The sequence below is a fragment of the Asparagus officinalis genome, chromosome 2 (assembly GCF_001876935.1).
Source record: "Asparagus officinalis chromosome 2, Aspof.V1, whole genome shotgun sequence".
In the NCBI taxonomy this organism is placed as follows: Eukaryota; Viridiplantae; Streptophyta; class Magnoliopsida; order Asparagales; family Asparagaceae; genus Asparagus; species Asparagus officinalis.
In genome coordinates, this window is record NC_033795.1 from 73,598,676 (window position 1) to 73,619,016 (window position 20,341).

At 35.8% G+C, this 20,341-nt stretch overlaps 1 protein-coding gene across 1 annotated transcript; it reads left to right on the forward strand.

Annotated features, from left to right (window-relative positions):
• On the forward strand, window positions 1,048-16,995 carry LOC109829618 (mitochondrial Rho GTPase 1-like). Its single transcript, XM_020396676.1, has 7 exons — window positions 1,048-1,268; window positions 1,329-1,461; window positions 1,557-1,703; window positions 14,740-14,890; window positions 14,952-14,983; window positions 15,163-15,414; window positions 16,723-16,995. Exons 1-7 carry the CDS (start codon window positions 1,048-1,050, stop codon window positions 16,810-16,812), a joined length of 1,026 nt encoding a protein of 341 aa, XP_020252265.1. The 3' UTR covers window positions 16,813-16,995.

Below are 20,341 nucleotides of genomic sequence, written 5' to 3' on the forward strand. Positions count from 1 at the left end.
AAGAGGTGAAATGGAGGAACAATAATAAAGTAGATTAAATTGGAGGGAGAAATAGGAGATGGTGCTAATTGATTCCTATAATTATGAATAGGAAATGTGGTACTCATCTCTTCCTTGAAAATAAATTTGACGGATGAGCATAAGAGTAGTGGCTTCTCTACTATCTTTTTGTAGTAGAGAGGATCCAAATATAGTAAGGATTCTATCAAGAATATCCTATCAAAATAGGTGATCTATATTATTCATAGGTAGATAGATGATTAGTTTTAGAATAATAACTCTTCCATTTATCATGTAGATACCCTGCTCTTATAGGAATGATTCTAATAGGATTTCTACCGTCTCAACTTCACCCATAATAAAGCATAAAATGACAATGTGAACTCACAAACGTAATTTAAGGGACGAAACAGGTAAATTCATGCTTTAGAGGTGTAGTTGAGACAGTAGAATCCTATCACAACTACCCCTATAAGAGCAGGCGATGTATAACGTAAATGGAAAAACTATAATTCTCAAACGAACCCTCTAACTAAGAGTGAATGATACGGATCACCCTCTTTTTCCGGAGGTATTCTATATAATAATAATACTTAGGGCCTGTTTAGATTTGTAGGGGGGTGAAGGGAAGTTAAGGAAAACTGAGAGAAGGGAAGGGAAGGGAAGGGAGTTCCCTTCCCCTTGGTTACACCCCAATTTGGGGGTAACAAATTTTATGCTATTAGGGGGTGAACCAAGGGAAACTATGGTGAATTAACTTCACCTCCTAAGTGTTCCCAAACAAGGTGAATGGAAGTGAATGGTTCCCCTAACTTCCCTTCACCTTCATTCCCCTCAATCCAAACAAGCCCTTAGTTGAGAATCCAAGATGTACCAAAGCTACATACCACACGGGTCGGATCCTCAAAGTCCAAACCCAATAATCCCCCTTTCCTTGTACGAGTATTAATGCATCCCTTGGCTTTCTTTCACCCCCTCGCAAGCAGCAACGTAGAAACAAACCACCCCCCACAAGAACAAAACCCTAGCAGGAAAAACCATGGCTGCATGGCTGCAGCGGCCCCAAACCCCTCGGCCTTCGGAGGCCGCACCAGCGTCCGCGTGGTCGTGATCGGCGACGCTGGAACCGGCAAATCGAGCCTCATCACCTCTGCCGCCACCGAGAATTTCGCCGAGAGTGCCTCCAGGGTCGTTCCGCCTACCCACCTACCCGCCGACTACTACCCCGACCGCGTTCCCCTCACCGTCATCGACACGTCCTCCTCCAGGTACGCTCTCTACTCTCTCTCTCGCAACAGTCTCAATGTGGTGATCTTTCTCTTTTGTAGCCCTGAGGACAAGAGCAAGACTTTCGCCGAGTGCCAGAACGCAGACGCCATCGTGCTGACCTACGCTTGCGATCGCCCGTCCACGCTGGATCGGCTGAGTACCTACTGGCTTCCGGAGCTGAGGAGGCTGGAGGTGAAATATTATTTTCTTGATTTTTTTTTATTTGCTAGGGTTTTCGATGTTTGTTGTGATGATGGTTTTTTTTTCTTGTTGTTGTCGTTGGGTAGATTAAAGTGCCGGTGATTGTGGTTGGATGCAAGTTGGATCTTAGGGATGACCAGCAGATGAGATTGGAGCAGGCTATGTCGCCGATTATGCAGCAGTTTCTGGAGATTGAGACTTGCGTTGTATGTTCTTCCCTCAGGCAAATTCAGGTACTTCAAAAGATCCAACCTTTGACATTCTAGATTGCATTATGATTGATTATTTTAGGGATTATGTGGAAAGTTTGTCGCAAATAAATCCCACATTGTTAATATCACGTAATAATCGTTTCCCCGTGTGTTTTCCCCCAAGGTTTGGATCTTGCTTGGGGGTATTGTTAATTTTGACTGAGAGCGCGCGGAGACGGCTGCATTATAAGAAATCATGATAAGTTAAATGGTTAGAAGGCTTCTCTGGAATTTGGTTTTGAAATTTTGCTCCGCTGAAATGGTATTTATGGACTTGTATGATAAGATGAGATTTTTTTTTGGTAAATAAAAATTTTATTCATTTCCAATATGTAAAAGGTATATACATCAAGAATCTCACTGCCAAAATGTGAGATAACACCTTGCAGCTCTCAATAATAGAACTCTGCAAAACAATTCCAAAAAAACATCAATTTTGGTAAAACCTGTATATGAAACACACAGTATAATCCTATACTCGAGCAAACAAAAACAAGTTCCTCCTTTAATCCCTCTAAGCATTAACCTCCACACCATGAGAGATTCCATTTCATATCCTGCATTCTGGCAACACAGTGACTTGTTCATCTGAGCTCTACAAGGAGAGAACCCATCCTCTACATTCAGTCGATAGGGATTTGTTCAAGATAATTGTGATGATATCCAACTTAATGCTTTTGATCAAACTATCAGTTGATCTATTCTCCATCTTGAAGATTCTAGAATTCCTTTCTCTCCAAATATTGTAGACTGTAGCAGCTAATGCCATCCTCTTAATTTTTTGCTTAAACCCACTACCCCTCAATCTAAAACTATACCAGTTCATGAGGGAAGACCATTCACAGCACCTCCATTTGAATTTAAGTCACTCCATTATATCATTCCAAACATAATTCGACATTGAGCATTCAAAAAAGAGATGATTACGACTCTCAGTACTTGCCATCGCACAGCTTGCAAACTGAAGTCTGAATGATCCCATGCTTGAGCAATCTATCTTGAGTTTGGCGTTTATCTTGAACTGTCAGCCACAAGATGAACGAGTGTTTAAGATAACTCAATTTTTCCCATACTGTGTCATACCAAGTAACTTGTGTATTTACAGGATGTAAACAGGAATATAAACCAGAGAGTTGCATTTTTGAATTGACACAGCAAGAGTTGATAAGTTGCTTGAGATTATCGATTCCTCCATACAAATCCAGACACTTATCTCTGACTTGCAATAGTTTTTTCCACATCCAAGAATCCCCCTTTCTAGCATTTACCTACCAAATACTCTTGTTTTTTAGGTAATTCTCATGTATCCATTTAATCCACAGTTGTTCCTTATTCATGTGAATAATCTAAAGAAGTTTTAATGCAGCAGCAGTGTTCCAAAGTTGAGCCGAAAAAATCCCCAAGCCACCATGTTTCCTTTGCACACAGACTTTACTCCATGATACAAGAGAAGCCTTGAATACCTGATCTAATTTGCCCTATAAAAAACTCCTACATAGCTCATCAATCTTGTGTAGAATTTTAACTGGAAGAATATAGCTAGATGTCCAGAAAATTTGGACACCCAATATAACACTTTTGATTATCTAAATCCTACCTGCATAGGACAAATGCTTATTTTTCAGGCAACTTCGGAATTGATTGGAAATCTTCATGATCAAAGGATTGCAATCCAAGTATGACATCTTTTTGTAGATTAAGGGGAGGCCTGGATATTTAATAGGCAGAGTTCCTTCAGGGAAACTCAGAGAATTGCTAATGGCAAGCTTTGTTGCTTCCGATACACCACCATAGAAGATAGAGCATTTAGTAGGATTTGCCTCCAAGCCAGAACAAGCTCCAAAAGATTTTACACATTGAAAGAGTTTGTTCACCGAATAATAATCCCTTTGCAGAAAAGAAGTAAATCATACGCAAATATTAGATGTGTTATTTTTAGCTTTTTGCACTTAGGGTGGAATTTGAAGTTTGTATCATTCTTCAGCAGGTTCATACTCCTTGTCAGGTATTCCATTCCAAGAATAAAAAGATAGGGGGAGAGAGGATCCCCTTGCCTCAGTCTTCTTTGTCCCTTAAAGAATCCATGTAAACTTCCATTTAGGGAGATAGAATAGTTAGGATTAGAAATACAACTCATAACCCATTTGATAAAGACCAGAGGAAAACCCAGCCCCTTCAAAATCTCTTGCATAAAATCCTAACTTATAGAGTCAAAAGTCTTTCTGATATCTATGTTGATCATAATCCTTGGTGATAGGTGTTTCCTTCCGTAATTCTTCACCAGTTCATGAGCAAGTAAGATATTATTTAAAATTTGTCTACCCTTCACAAATGCGCTTTGAGCCTCATTGACTATACTCCCAATAACAGGCTGAATTCTAATTGCTAAAATTTTTGAAATAATTTTATAGAGGCAATTACAACAAGAAATAGGTCTAAAGTTAGCAGGTGTTTTAGGATATTTTATCTTTGGAATGAGAGTGATTGAAGTGGAATTAACAGCTCCCAACAGTTTACCTGTTTTAAAGAACTCTTTGTTGGCCTTCTTGTTTTGATGATGTTTAACAAACAATTTATCACTAATATTGTTTGTCTAGTATTTGTGTTTTCTTATTTATTATAGACAAACAACGTAGTTGGAGGATGGATGGAATCGAGCATTCACGGTCATATCAAATGGAGGTTGGTGGAATTATGGAGTGAAGCTTATGAAATTCAAGTTCAAGATCCAAGTTCAGCTTCATCCGTATAGTGTACCAAGTCAAGCTTATTGAAGATCAAGATTGCTTGGGTATATTAGTTTAGATTTATATTATGTGTGTTCAATACTTTAAGCTCAATCATATACACACATACACGTATTTGGTTTTATATATATAGTTCATATATATAAATACAAGTTTTGATTTTCTAGTTTAAATATGAAACAAATACATATTTATATATATATACATGTTTGTTTTTATATGGTTAAGTTGTTTTGGTTTAGTTATGTAGATATGAAACAATATATATCTTCATATACACTTTTATTTGTTTCATATTCTATTGTATTTAGAAAATATTATGTTTATAGATTGAAGACTTGTTCACACTATTTTCATATCTCGTATAATGTCTACAAATCCATTCTAAAGTGTTTCCAAGTTGTTTGAACTCGTTTTTGAAAAAAATCAAGTTTTTTGTTCATGTACGTGCATGTGTCCGTGCATGTTTTTACAAAATAGATACGTTTTCACAATTGGGAAATGAGATTTGAAAATTTTCTTCGTTCACATATTTATTATCATATATATAAACATTTTCCTAAGTTTTACTAATTTTGGAGTTGTTTTGTTATTTTTACTTGAATTTACAAAACCGAGTTTTCAGCAGTTTTTCAGAAACTGTTTATCTGTGTTCAAACATTTATTTCTCTCAACTGGGAAGTGATTTTTCAGAAATTCTTTCTTTAACATGTTCATCTACATGTCTAAAACATTTCCTCAAAATTTTATGATTTTTAGAGTTGATTTACTATTTTTAATTAATTTTACAAAATCAGAGACGCAGAAAAATCAGATCTGCCAGACTGCTACAGTACCCACGGTCGACCACTACAGTCGACCGTGAAAGTTACTGTAGCATAACGGCTATATTTTTCTGGTTCCAATTTTTTGGGGATTTGCATCGTTTTTGGGCTTTTTTTTGACTTTGGGTTGTTGTCTTGAGTTCTTATAAATACCCATCATCCCTCAACACTTATACATAACAAGAGAATGTTTTAAAGAGTTTTAAAAAGAGTTTAAGCTTGTTTTAAGCTTGTTTAAGGGTTTGGTTTATGAAGAAAGTTTTACAAGAGCTTGAGTAGATTATCAATTATATTTTGGGCATTCAATCCATCTCTCTCTCTTGTCATCTAGAGAAGTTTTTCTAAACTCAACTCTAGCTTTTATTTATAATTATTTGTTGATTATCATTTCTATTAAAGATAGTTTTATATTGAGTTTAGATTTGATTTTATCTCATTGTTACACCTATCCACTTGAGCTTATTGTATTTGCATACATAGTATATTAGGGTTGTGAGAGATTGTAACTTTGAGTTGTGCTTAATTGAGTTCTCTCGTTGTATGAGAGAACAAATCATTTATTGTTAAATTGTGAGATTATAAGGTTTTCGGTGAGCTAGAAAACCGAGTGTGTTGTGAAGTTTTCGGTGAACTAGAAAACCGAGTGTGAGGAGTGAACGTTATTCGGTGAGCGTTGAAAACCGACACTGTGAGGTGTAAACGTTATTCGGGTGAGCGTAGAAAACCCTGTTGTGATAGTGGTTTTCTCCCCGGGAGTGGAGAGCGAAGACGTAGGACGGAAAGTCCGAACTCCGTGATCATATCGTGTGTTTTAAGTTTGCTTTGACGCACTTAATCTTATGTTTATATTTCTTATCGCCATTGTCCATAGCTCATTATTTATATCATCCACTATATCTTATGTTTATATTTCTTATCGCCATTGTCCATAGCTCATTATTTATATCATCCACTATCTAGTTTATTTTGTTTACTCTTATATTAGTTTATATATCCTTGCATATATATTTCATCATATAGGATATATCTCATTGTTTACATTGCTTATCCTAGCTCATATATCTTGTGGTATTTCATACTTGCTAGGATAACTTGTTAATTAAGTTTTAATTGACATATAATCGGATTAGATTAGCTATAATAGATTAAGAGTTTAAGCTTGTTTTAAGCTTGTTTAAGGGTTTGGTTTATGAAGAAAGTTTTACAAGAGCTTGAGTAGATTATCAATTATATTTTGGGCATTCAATCCATCTCTCTCTCTTGTCATCTAGAGAAGTTTTTCTAAACTCAACTCTAGCTTTTATTTATAATTATTTGTTGATTATCATTTCTATTAAAGATAGTTTTATATTGAGTTTAGATTTGATTTTATCTCATTGTTACACCTATCCACTTGAGCTTATTGTATTTGCATACATAGTATATTAGGGTTGTGAGAGATTGTAACTTTGAGTTGTGCTTAATTGAGTTCTCTCGTTGTATGAGAGAACAAATCATTTATTGTTAAATTGTGAGATTATAAGGTTTTCGGTGAGCTAGAAAACCGAGTGTGTTGTGAAGTTTTCGGTGAACTAGAAAACCGAGTGTGAGGAGTGAACGTTATTCGGTGAGCGTTGAAAACCGACACTGTGAGGTGTAAACGTTATTCTGGTGAACGTAGAAAACCCGATTGTGATAGTTGATTTCTCCTCGAGAGTGGGGAGCGGAGACGTAGGACGGAAGGTCCGAACTCCGTGATCATATAGTGTGTTTGAGTGTGCTTTGGCGTTCATTTATATTTTGTTTTAAGTTTGCTTTGACGCACTTAATCTTATGTTTATATTTCTTATCGCCATTGTCCATAGCTCATTATTTATATCATCCACTATCTAGTTTATTTTGTTTACTCTTATATTAGTTTATATATCCTTGCATATATATTTCATCATATAGGATATATCTCATTGTTTACATTGCTTATCCTAGCTCATATATCTTGTTGTACTTCATACTTGCTAGGATAATTTGTTAATTAGTTTTAATTGGCATTAAATCGGATTAGATTAGCATAAGACCCTAATCACCCCCCCTCTAGGGTCTAACACAGATTTATAAAAGGATGCACTAAACCCATCAGGTCCTGGGGCTTTGTTGTCTGGCATTGAGAATATTGCTCCTCTAATTTCATCCTTAGTGATTGGCTTTGATAGTTCTCTGGCCTGGCATGCACTCAGACAAGTGCCTTATTGAATAACTAGATCTTCAGGTTTGGAAGTATGAACTGCTGTACCCATCAAGTTTTTATAAAAAGAGATAAACTCCTTCGCTATTTCATCACCATCAGTAAGCCTAGCTCCCTGGCTATTATAGAGGACCAGAATTCTATTATTGTGCCTGTTGGTTTTAATAGCTGAATGAAAAAGCTTTGAATTTCTGTCACCTTGAATAGACCAGGCAGTTCTTGCTTTCTGCTGATAGAAAGATAGTTCATGATCTAAGAGCTTATTGTATAAAACAATAGACTCCCTTTCTTGATTGATAAAGGCAGGATTGAGAGGGTCAGCCTGAAGTTTCTTTTGGATATCCTCCAACTCAACTTTAGCTCTTATAACTTGTTCACTTATATTTCCAAAATGCCTTTTATTAAGAGACTTTAAAGCTCCTTTCAGCTTTTTAAGTTTTGTGCAGACAGAATACATATGAAAGCCCACAACATGAGATTTCCATGTGGCTGAAATAGTGGGTAGAAAGTCAACATGCTCCGTCCACATTTTAAAAAATCTAAAGGGCTTTTTACCTTGAGAACAATCATCATAAACTGAGACAATAGCTGGGAATGATCTGAAAAATTAGGTAACATGAACTCCACATGACTAGAGTTTAACTGATGAATCCAATCATCATTTACCAGAGCTCTGTCCAGACAGCTCCAAACTCTTGTATCCTTATCTTGTTTGCTGTTCCAAGTGAAGAAACATCCTATGGTTTTCATGTGGGAGAGCTGACAATCTTCAATAAATAAGCTAAAGTCATTGGTATCAGCATCAGGCCATCAGTTAAATCAGAGCCACCCAGTTTCTCATCACTGCATAGCTCTGTATTGAAGTCTCCACATATAAGCCATGGTATGCTACCAATTGAATTATGAATAAGAGATAATTCTGTCCATAAATCCTTCCTTGTTTGCATATTATTATAGTCATACACTGATGATATCACACATGAAAACCTTCCATCAATAGAATTGACCCTACATGAAATCTGTTGGCTAGATAGGTTAATTTGTTGAATATCCAGAATGTTAGGATCCCATAGTATAAGAATCGTAGCCTTCTCAGAGCTATTCACATTTGAAAACAATTTCCATTCCTTAGCAATTCTCCTTGTTGTATTCACCATTTTAGATTCCTTAACATTTGTTTCCAGGAGAGAGATAAAAGAGAGGTGATAAAACTGTAAATGTTGCTTGATCAACAGTTGTTTAGAGGGTTTATTTAACCCTCTCACATTCCAAAAAGATAGATTCATTTTATTGAAAGCCCTCTATCAACTGTAGAGGGGTCAAAAACTATGCTCTCCAATGGTAAGAAGGAGTTGCCAGGAGTCTTATTGTTTGATGATCTAGGTAAAACATCAATAGAGTTGCCATGTATTCTAGTTTTATTACCTTGAACAGGTATCCGGTGTTATATTCATGGGAACTCCCAGACTCAGGGAATTGCCTGTGCACAACATGCACAGACCTAGCCTCAGTAGCCTCCCCCGGAATATTTACCAAATATGCAGGTTCAGAGTACTTATCTGCATAATGTGTCTCATTAATAGAAGAGTTCCCCTGAATGTGCATTCCACTGTAAGGAGATTTTCTAAAAGAATCCCCTAAAACATGCACCACATGCACAGGTGATTGGAGATTTTTACCAGCCTGCTTAAAATCATGTGCAACTGATTTTCCCTTATTATTCTCCTCAATAGTATGCTGATTGACAACATTCAGATTATGTACATCAGAGGTAGGAGCTACCACATGCACATGTGACTGGAAATTTTTACCAGCCTGCATAAACTCATGTGCAACTGATTTTCCCTTATTATTTCCATCAATAGTATCCTGATTGACAACATTCAGATTATGTACATCAGAGGTAGGAGCTACCACATGCACATGTGACTGGAAATTTTTACCAGCCTGCATAAACTCATGTGCAACTGATTTTCCCTTATTATTTCCATCAATAGTATCCTGATTGACAACATTCAGATTATGTACATCAGAGGTAGGAGCTACCAGGTTGATATCACCAATAACTGGCTTAACCTTAGGAATCCATTTCTGAATATTCCTCTTTTTCTTACAGAAATTTGTATAATGACCCACAAATTTTCAAATATCACACCACCTAGGCTTAAATTCTTGAAGCACCTTCTGGTTATAAGTTTTACCATTTGGCCCTTGGATAGAGATGTGGTCAGGTAGATGTGATGGCATTTTAACCTCCACCAACACCCTAGCATATGACAGTCTTTGTTTATTAGCTGTTAACATATCAGTTGTAATAAGCTTCCCTATGATGCTGACAATCTTGCTTATACTCTTGGAATTCCGCAAATTAAGTCTCAAAGCTGGCAATTGAATCCACAAAGGATACAGACATTCATCAGATTTATTTGTTTCCATATCAATAGTCCAAGGTTTTAAAAGCATTGGTCTTGAACCAAAAAATCAAGGGCCACTACATAGAACTTCATTCATAGCATCCTTATCTTTGAATTTAAACAGGAACAAGCCTACCTTTAAAAGATAGATTTCAGGAGCTTGGGACCAAACCTTGTGCACATAACTTTCCATAGCCTTGAAACTAACATTTAAACCAAGAACTTGTCCAATTATAGAGGAAGACCACATTGAAGCACCATCATTCCACTCTTCTTCATTGAGTATAACTGAATCATTAGTATCTGAAGGCAAGTAATTCAAAACCATGCCTTTCCCAGGTCTTCTGTTATCTGAGAACAGGCTACTCCAGCTCTTTGCAGGAACTTTAGAAACCTCAAGAGGAGGATCCATAGTTTCATCTAAACTAGCTTTATTCTCCTTATTCAGAACCAAAGAACTATCATCAACATTATTTTTAGTCTTTGACTTCAAAGAACCAGCTTTTTCAACAATCCTTATATTTGAATTCAAGAGCACAGGATTAGAGATAGGTAAAGATCTTGACGAAGATAACTCCGATTCAATCTCCTCAGCCCAAGAAATCCTAGCAGAGAGCTTTTCGCTATTACAAGAAGAAGAGGACTTACAGAGGTGACGATCTGAACTTCCTGCCACCGGAGGCTTGGACGATCTTTTCCCGCCACCAAGAGAACACGATCATGAGCTCCCGCCAATGGAGACGGCCTTTGATCAAGATTTGAATCAATCACAGAACAAGAAGACTCGAGAATCTCTGCCATCAATTTAGATTTCATTGTTCCCTTTAGACCCGTAGATCCCATGAGAGAGATATCATCATCCCCGCTATCAACAGGATTAGAATCTAAGTGCTCCTCGATGTTGATCTGAGATGAGATCGAAGCTCCTAATCCTGAACTGAGAATTTTTTTCCCGCTAAATTTCTTCTTTTTCGCTATTGAGATCACAGCGGATGCGCAAGTTAGCAAGAAAATTATCGCCTGCTATCATGCGTTGTAACCGCTCCAACCACTATCCGTCTACTTGCATTTGTTTTAAAAAATTATCATCTGATTAATAAGATGAGATGTTGCTTGGCTTGAACTGATAAGAATTAGATTGGTGCTTAGATAAAGACATATGAAAAAAAAATGACATGAACATTTATGTAGATAGCTGGCAGGATATTAAAAGAGAAGGACTAGACATGGACAATGATATGATCCCTACAAAAAAGGTAGTTATTAACAACGTTAAAAAGTACAACTAATTTCATTTTAAAAACATTGTTATAACAAGTCCCAACATTTTATACAAGTGTTGGAAGGGGGAATGTAGTTGGCAATTGCCAACGTTTGCAAAAACAAGAAATTACAAGAAATTACAATGCAAGAGTATATCTCAAACTTGAGATCTCTCAATAAATGCAACAATCAACACTATAGCTACAGTGAAGATACTTTCTTAAAATCCTCCCTCACAATCAACTATTCCCTTCTTAATCAAATCCCCCTCCCCTCAAATCTTTGAGTGAGAGCTGGAGAAAAAAAGAAGAGAGCAGAGAGAGAGAAGGTGAGCCGCCGCCAAGGTCTGAGATTGCGAGGAGAGAGAAGAAGAAGCATCGAAGAGAGAAGCTATAAGTTCCCTTTTATAGGGGAACCCTAATGATAGGCTGTCGCTAACCACGCCTGTGCTTGACCTCGCCTGCGGGCACGTGTGTTCGAGCTCGCCTGACTCGTCCACGCTCGCTCACCTACAGACTGCCTCGACCTCACCTGCAGCCCCGCTCAAGCTCGCCTGAAGGAGCTCCTCGCCCGCTCGAGCTCGCCTGACAGGTTTGGTCTATACCCAACCAACACGTCTGTAAGGGAAGCGTTGGCCAATGAAGGCCTGAAAAAATGGGCAGCATGGATATGTACCATGCTAGCTTATTTTAGATGTGTGCGTCATTGAGCGTTATTCCAATTCAACAAAAAAGTGAAAGTGACAGCACAGGATAGTCCAGTCTTGATTGGTTACAAACATATAGCAATTTCCAAAAAAAATTATTCATCTAAAGGTTCATCCTTCCTGGTACAAAAGAACCCAAACAATTGCACTTGACATTCTTTGTGATGTTATACCCTCTGAAACTAATCCAGAATCAACAAACATAAAGAATCAAAACATACAACAACAACAATAAAAAGACCATCTCTGTCAAAAGAACTCCATGTCCAAGTATCTATCATAATTCTTCACATCAACACCCCTCCACCATTTTCACCAACCCCACCAACCAAATGGTCACCATTCTTCCTATTATAAGGCCTCGCGACCAAGCACACCTTATCAAAGCCCAATTAACATTCTGTAAAAAAATGGATGCTGCTTAATCTCAGTAGCCCCTCTCCTATAAGCAAGCCTCTGTTGAGGCTCCTTCAAAAGAAAACTCCTGATCAAATCCCTCGCCACGAAACGCACAAAGTAGCTGGTTCCCTGACCCTTTAAATAGGGGTTTTCCAAACAAATACTTTGTCCTTGTAAGGTTTCTCATTTTTGTTACAAGTCATGGTCATATGAAAAATTTCTATAAAGTATAAATACATAATGTACTAGAAAATCACATATGTTCTCATTGCATTCAAATCAACTTCTTAGATGAGCTGAGAGCGCCATGGCCTACTAAGAAAAATGATAAATTATAAATTTATATGGGGCTCATAACTTCCCCCAATTTATTTAGGTATCTTAAGTAAACCATCTAGATTGACTGATAATAAAAAAGCTTCTTGCTTTGATTGAGAATGAAACGGGAGGACAATAAATTTTTAGAAAATTAAATGGATTCATATGTTTTGGATTAGGTATTTGCATATATATATAGTATATATATAATATATATATAATATAGGGTAGTATATAGTAGAGAAAACGAGAGGATGAGCTGCGAAGGAGGTAGGAATTTCCTTACGGGTTGGGGCAAGTGTATGAGATGGGTGGAGCCCGGCCGAGCTGTCCATGGTGGTGGGGCTCACATGTCATACACTTGCAGCGGCAGAAAATTGTCTACGCTGCGAGGAGTGATATATATAGTATATGTAAGTAGTAGTATATATATAGGATAAGAAATATGGGTATGCTTGGTACCAAGCACAAAAAGTTATGTTTGATAGTGAGGTGTCACATCTCCCTCCACTCATTCAAATGTGGGACCACATTCACATGGGTAATGAGTGGATGAGGATGTGACACATCACTACCAAGCATACCCATATTTCTCTCTGTCTATATATATATGGGTGTATATATATATGGGTATGCTTGGTACCAAGCACAAATTTTGTGCTTGGTAGTGAGGTGGCACAATCCCCTCCACTCATATATATATATATATATACACGCGCGCGCGCGCACACACCCACAACCCCTTAAATCACAAGTATTTGCAAAAATACACTCTAAATCTCAGTATTTTTCAAACTACCCCCTCAAATCATCAATCGTGAAAAAAATTACCCTAAAAGCAATCAGTCATCAACTTTCAAGGTAAAGATTAAATGCTCACCTTGTTGATAGTGGTCTCAAGAGTTTGGTTAGAGAAATAAGCACAGAAGATGAAGAAGAACGAGAAGCTCAAGACGAGAAGATGAAGAAGAATGAAAAGCTCAAAATGAGATTTATCTCTTGCAAGGCTGTCAGACAAATGATCTCCAATCATAATAAGAAACTAATTCAAAAGATCACGGAGAAAACAGGAATTCTACAAATATAAGAGGATTTGATTGTCCAAGTCCAAAGCATGTAAGATGATTAGGTTGTAACAATTACAATACAACATTTTAATAGACAAGCCAAACTACCGAATCATCCTATAATCATTACAATATAAAATTCAAAGAACAATTATAGATCTACAGAAAAAGTAAAAGAGCAACAAAACTAAATCAGCAGAGGCTGTAAGTTAATTAGTTTATGACCAACTAAAATAATCAAAAAAAAAAAATTTCATAACATTCAGAATAAATCCTAATATCCCAAAAATCAATATTTAAGCCAACGCAACAAGTGAGTCAGTAGCCAGACTTAACTAAAAACTAACATATCCATTTACTAGATAATAGAAGTAATTACAAAACAAGAAAATGACAAAACAAACAAACAAAATAAAAATATTACTCAAAAGAAAAAACTCTAGATCTGCCAGTAGATCACCAGCGAACCCTAATCTAATCTTGGAACGTACCTGAGGCCTGGGAGAAGCGAGAGGAGCAGCTATCAACAGATCACCGCTATGGAAATAGAAGAGCAGGAGCTTATGTCATCGTTGTCTTCATCGACCGAACCTAGCTCGAGGCGGCGGCAATCTGGGATGAGATTGAAGCGAGACGAGATTGAAGCGATTTCTACAACTATAGTATGTATGTGTAGGTAGCTGACTACTTTTCTGTAGTGGGTAGTGATGATAATTAAGAAAATCCCATGTGCCACTGACTCTAGTATCTTAGAAAGGGCTAATAGAAATCACAACAGAATGTCACGATGCAAGTCTTTATACCACAAGGATTGAAATTTAAACTGTAAACTTGGTAGATTACACCATCCAAATTTCTAGCATACACGAGCCAATCTGCATACAACTTATTGATCAACGGCTAGGAGGGAGTTCTGTGGGTAAGAGTGTTATTGTCAATGTAGATGCAGACATCAATGGGTGTTATGAGATTTCTGTGTTTTCTGGTATATTTGTCTTTTCCTGTGTTGTGTTTGTTCCATTTCTCATTTGTTTGAACTTAACTAATGCCAATTTGCAGGTTGTAGAAGTATTCTATTATGCACAGAAAGCAGTACTTCATCCAACCGCCCCACTGTTTGATCAAGAAACACAGTCATTGAAGCCTCGTTGTATTAGAGCTTTGAAAAGGATATTCATTCTCTGTGACACTAACAGGGATGGAGCACTAAGTGATTCTGAGTTGAGCTTTGAAAAGGATATTCATTCTCTGTGACACTAACAGGGATGGAGCACTAAGTGATTCTGAGTTGAATGACTTTCAGGTTTTATTATGCTCACTGTGACACTAACAGGGATGGAGCACTAAGTGATTCTGAGTTGAATGACTTTCAGGTTTTATTATGCTCATTGTACCATTATCTTGAATATATTCACTTGCAAGCTCACCTTTATTGTAACATCTTCTGTCGTTAATGTCCAACTGAAAAGGATTTGTTTTCAGGTTAAATGCTTCAGTGCTTCCCTCCAGCCTACTGACATTGTTAGAATCAAGAAGGTTGTGCAAGAGAATATGCCTGATGGGGTTAATGAAAACGGCCTTACTTTGACTGGATTCATTTTCCTCCATGTACTCTTCATTGAGAAAGGTCGTCTTGAAACAATATGGACAGTCTTGAGAAAATTTGGATATGATATCGATATCGAATTTAGGGATAATCTCCTACCATCAACAGTCAAGCGAACTAGTGAACAGGTACTCATTATTGGATTTATTATGAAATTCTCAATATATGTGTAATCTTAAAATTCATACACCACTGATTATGAGTCATGATTAGTTGATTGTACTGCCTGAATTCTTAAATCTGACTTAAATTGTAATGTTCTTGTGATACCCCGAGATTTAGTCGCACATCGGATATTGACTGAGTGATTGAATGATTTATAATATAAGTTCAAGGAGTCAAATGCAACATTGGCTAGTCAATTTTTTGGCAATAGATTGAGCCAAACCATGTATTGCATGCAGTGGATCACATGGCTTACATTACGCCAACGTGCTTTTGGGCCTAGGGCTTGACAGTTCTCACTAATAAAAGAAGCAATTTTGCTGCACAGATAAGTGTGTACTCATTCTCCAATAACCAATAACATTTGATACTTGAATTCTCACTTTTATTGGATGCCCCTGTAAGTCTATAACATACCAAAAAATTTATGATCATATCCCTGATGAATTAAGAAGAGTAAAAGATGAATGCAAGATGAGAAATTTTAAATCTATTGCATGAAACATAGTTTCACCATGATAGGTTCACCATCGCATTTGACAACATCTATATAATTAAGTCCACTTTCTTTACAATAAGTTATGGCCTCTTGCAGATATTCAAGATGGAGGACAAGTTACTTTGATTTTTCTTAACCATAATACTTCCCTTACATTACATAAGTTCGTCATTGTTGTATCCGCAAAGTATCAGTATCATCCTAAATTTTCAAGACTTCCTACATTTTTTACTTGTGCTATATCTAGAAGGTCATTAGTATTGGATTGATGCTACTCAGAACATCAAGTAAATGTCTAGTTGTAGCAGAATTTCTTGAAACATGTAGTTTTCATCTTATTTTTTATATTATAATCATCTTGGTTCGAGTTGCAGATGTCTTTTAATTAGTTTTGTTTCCTTATGTTTCATGTTTTTCTAATTTATTTTTTTAATTTATTTTTCCCCCTTCCAGTTAGCAGCATAGAAGTGTTGCGTAGTTCATCCTCAGGTTGTGCATGTTATAGGACAATACGTTCCAAGAAATTTAATTTCACCTTCTATTTCATATAGAATTTTCAAACACGGAAGCGGTGGGAGTTGGTCCACTCGTCTCCTAGGTTTAAAATTCTTCATGGTCTTATGCTAGACATTGATTGTTGTAGCAGTGTTGTCATTTGCTTTTAATGTTTTACAAAGTTAAGATGGCGTAGTGTTGTGCTTGAGTTCTATGTTCTTACTATCTTCTTCAAACTTCAGTTGTAGATCGTAATGTGTTTTTGTACTGTATGCAGAGCGTCGAGCTGACAAATGAAGATGTGGAGTTCTTGGAAGAAGATTGGGTTATGGTAACATTATCAAACTCGGGGGACCATTCTTCTTGAGTCTTTTTGAAAAGATTCTTTAGAGGACAACGGTTCAACAAGTAGACGGTACAGTAATATATTTATGTAAATAGGTTCGAGGTACGAACAATTATAAGGAAAAAGTGCCAACATGTTTTTGTTTTTTATGTGATCGAAGTCTTAATTTTATTTTTTTCAGCTGGTTATCTTTTTGAATTTTTAGTTAATGCTTGCTTGTGCAGTTGTGCTTGCTTAAATGTTTCTGCTGTTACTGCACAAGGTTCTCTCTTCTGTCAAAACCTTTTAGTTTGGAGAAATGCGATGTGTGATACTGCACAAAGTTGAGATGTGACGTATTTATGCTGTGTCTTAATTAATTTGAATCTTTAAGAGTGCTCCCGATGATTATCATCACACTCTGCCATGACGCACTAGTCTACCATGCCTCCAATTTAGTTATATATGTTACCTGACATGATTCACGTAAGGAGCAACATGCACTTTATCCAGAGTTCAGTCCTCATGTATCGACTTTATATAGCCAAATTTGGCCAATTAAGTTAAAGAAATTAATTAAATCAACGACAATAACTAACTTGAGTAACTCTCCTTGCAATAAATAAATGGACAAAATGACAAACTGCTCCTTCAAGTATTGATGAATGCTTGACTCTCCCCTTTCAAATGAATCTTGTTTGTAGGCACAATATGTTGATATAAATGAATAATGGAGGATTAATATGGAAGGATACCATTTATATTGTCCGATTTCATAGAAGAAAACTAAAAGGAGCATAATTAGTAAATGTGAGTTTTGGTACCACATTGACTCATTGAATGTATTTTAAATGGTCCAAATTAACATATGTGTTATATATGGTGTAACAAAGGTGTCAGAAATGTACACTTGTGCTGGTATGCTAGTGAGCCGGCTCGTGTGCACGGTTCATACGTGTGGTCCGGGGCGTGCCTCTTTTTGCATGTGCTGCATTTAACCAGCCTGAACGTTTGGTTCATTATGAATGTTACAATGTTTGAATGACAGTTATAGTAGACGTTGCAAACGTTGTAATAATTGGCATTCAAATCCTTGTCTAACCCCTCAGCTCACATAAGCCCTATATAAAGAGCCTCCTCTGTTCATTTGAGAGACATAGAAAAACAAAAATAAAATTCTTCTATTGTCTTCATTTTACAATTCTGTAAATTGTCGGTATTGAAGATTCCAACGAAAAGAAGTTGCAATTGTGAACAGAAGAGAGCGCTTCTTTACACTGCTACCGTCTCATACTCAAAAGTATTATGCAGACCCAACACTGCCATAGGTGGGGCATCATTTCTTCAAGGCTAGTCCTTTGTTCAAAGGGTGATTCGACATTTCTGTAAAGTATTTCAGACTTTAAGTTTATCAGTTATAGTGTTTTTAACTCTCTGCTCTATTTCTTTATTCTTACATGGTTTGTTTTGCTTATGTCTGGATCTATTTTAATCTTATTTTTCCTAACAATTTGGAAGAAATTATTTGTTAGGTCTCATGTTTATGAGCCTACTATCTAATCTAGTTTTAATGATTAACAAATAATTCCTAACAATATTATCAAGTGTTTGTGTTTGCTTGTTAGGTATTCTACACAAAGATCCTTATTTACAAATTGATAGTATACATGAATGAATAAAAAAAGTTTTGTTTAAAAACTTTACAATGCTGGTTATCTTTTTGAATAAAATATAGCTTTAATAAATATGAACAAAGATTATATAACATAAATAATAAATATTATTTTTTTCTTTTGTCAGCTTTAACATTATAGCTATCACTTTATGGGAAGATTTAACATGTGCTCTGGAGGAAAAATTAAAACGATAGAATCAAAGCTCAATGATAATAAGGATGTTGTTCAAACTCAAAGGTATTTTATATTTTCTGTGCACTAATATAATTTTATTTTCATAATTTAAAATGATTAAAATTTCTAATATAAATAACTATTTTTCTCTACTTTGAACTCAATTCTATTGTTGTGCGAACTCAATACCAAATTTTTAAGACAGGAACAAGATCACTAAGCATACACCTGAAGTTTAAAATTAATGACGGTACTACTGATGACATATTTGAAGTGAAGGACTTGAGTTTAATTGTAGCATTATATAATTTGTTCATTATCATGATTTCCAGGTAGTGACATATTTTCTAACCTTAATCAAAGGGGTTTCGTGCTTCGGAAGGGGAGGTGAGCCACTAAAATTTTTAAATTCTATTAGAATATGAGTGATTGAAACACGACGAAAATGCAGGTGAATTACAATAAGATCGTGCTTAGCATAGGCTAAAAGACTAGTACAATTAGAAAACAAAAAATTAGACTCAAAATAACATATATTTTTTTCTTTGACTATTTGATTACAATAACCCCCCCCCCCCCCCCTTATGATCATTGCGTGCAAAATAAATAATAGTTTAAAATTAATTCAACGTAAATACTATAGATGAATAAGTCATATACAAACATAATAAGAACCAAGATAGATAATAATATGAAACTAGCAAAATCAAAGAAATCTATGTGGAATAGAATAGCGATAGTATCATTAAAGAGAAATGTGAAGATTAGATTAATCCAAAATATCAAAGGGCCAATCGTATAATACCCACATCAAATGGAGAAAAATAGTAATAATCAAGAAGGATAAACTATAAATTGCATAAGCGTTTTCAAGAAGGATCAACATAATTATGTTCAATATTTTCCAGACAGAAAAAGAATACCATTTCCTAGACTATAGATTTCATATAATTTAGACCCTCTCCACTTCTTAAAGTAGTGGAGATGCCACTATTTTCATTCTTATTTGTCGGTTTTATTCTAAAGGATGAGATGAAAGAAATCTTCTCTATCCATGATTATGGGAATCAATTAGTAGAACAAATCTACTATTTTTCGCTCCAATCTGATCAACACTTTCTTATTCTTCCTCCATTCCTCCCCTCCCTTTTTTCTATTTTTATTTTTGCTCAGTTTTTTATTTTCTTTTTCAAGTTTTTTCCCCTAGTTTTGAGTTAGAAGTATGTTTTTAATTTTTATTTTTTTATAAGTGGGTTAGGAGTATGTTAAATCTCATATTTTTGTTGAATGACTTAAGACATGTTTCATATCCATTCAAACAGTTAAATATTAAGAATTAACTATATTTTTATTTGACAATATTGAGAAAAAATATTTCATTAAAAAATATGCTATTGATGAAATAAAGCGAACTGAAATTTTAATTTATAAATTAGAGAACCCAATTTTACAAGAAAATATTTCTTTTTTCTTCAAGTATTTTTTGAACAAAATTATTGGTGAAATGGAAGCAAAAAGTTTTTGTTCCTAATGTAGAATAATAATAAATTTTTCTTATATAAAAATAAGTTTAGAAAAAATTGGTTTAGACCCAAAAAATAATAAAAGACATGGCAAATTAACTGGAAAAAGAAATGTAAAAATTGAGCTGAAACAAAAATAAAAAAATAGAGAAGAGAGAGAGAGAGAGAGAGAGAGAGAGAGAGAGAGAGAGAGAGAGA

Bases quoted from the DNA above. Each gene is read 5' to 3' on its own strand.
- LOC109829618 (XM_020396676.1), top strand. From the start codon at position 1,048: ATGGCTGCAGCGGCCCCAAACCCCTCGGCCTTCGGAGGCCGCACCAGC. The intron at 1,462-1,556 runs GTGAAATATTAT...GTCGTTGGGTAG, and splicing joins CGGAGCTGAGGAGGCTGGAG to ATTAAAGTGCCGGTGATTGT. The intron at 15,415-16,722 runs GTACTCATTATT...TACTGTATGCAG, and splicing joins TCAAGCGAACTAGTGAACAG to AGCGTCGAGCTGACAAATGA.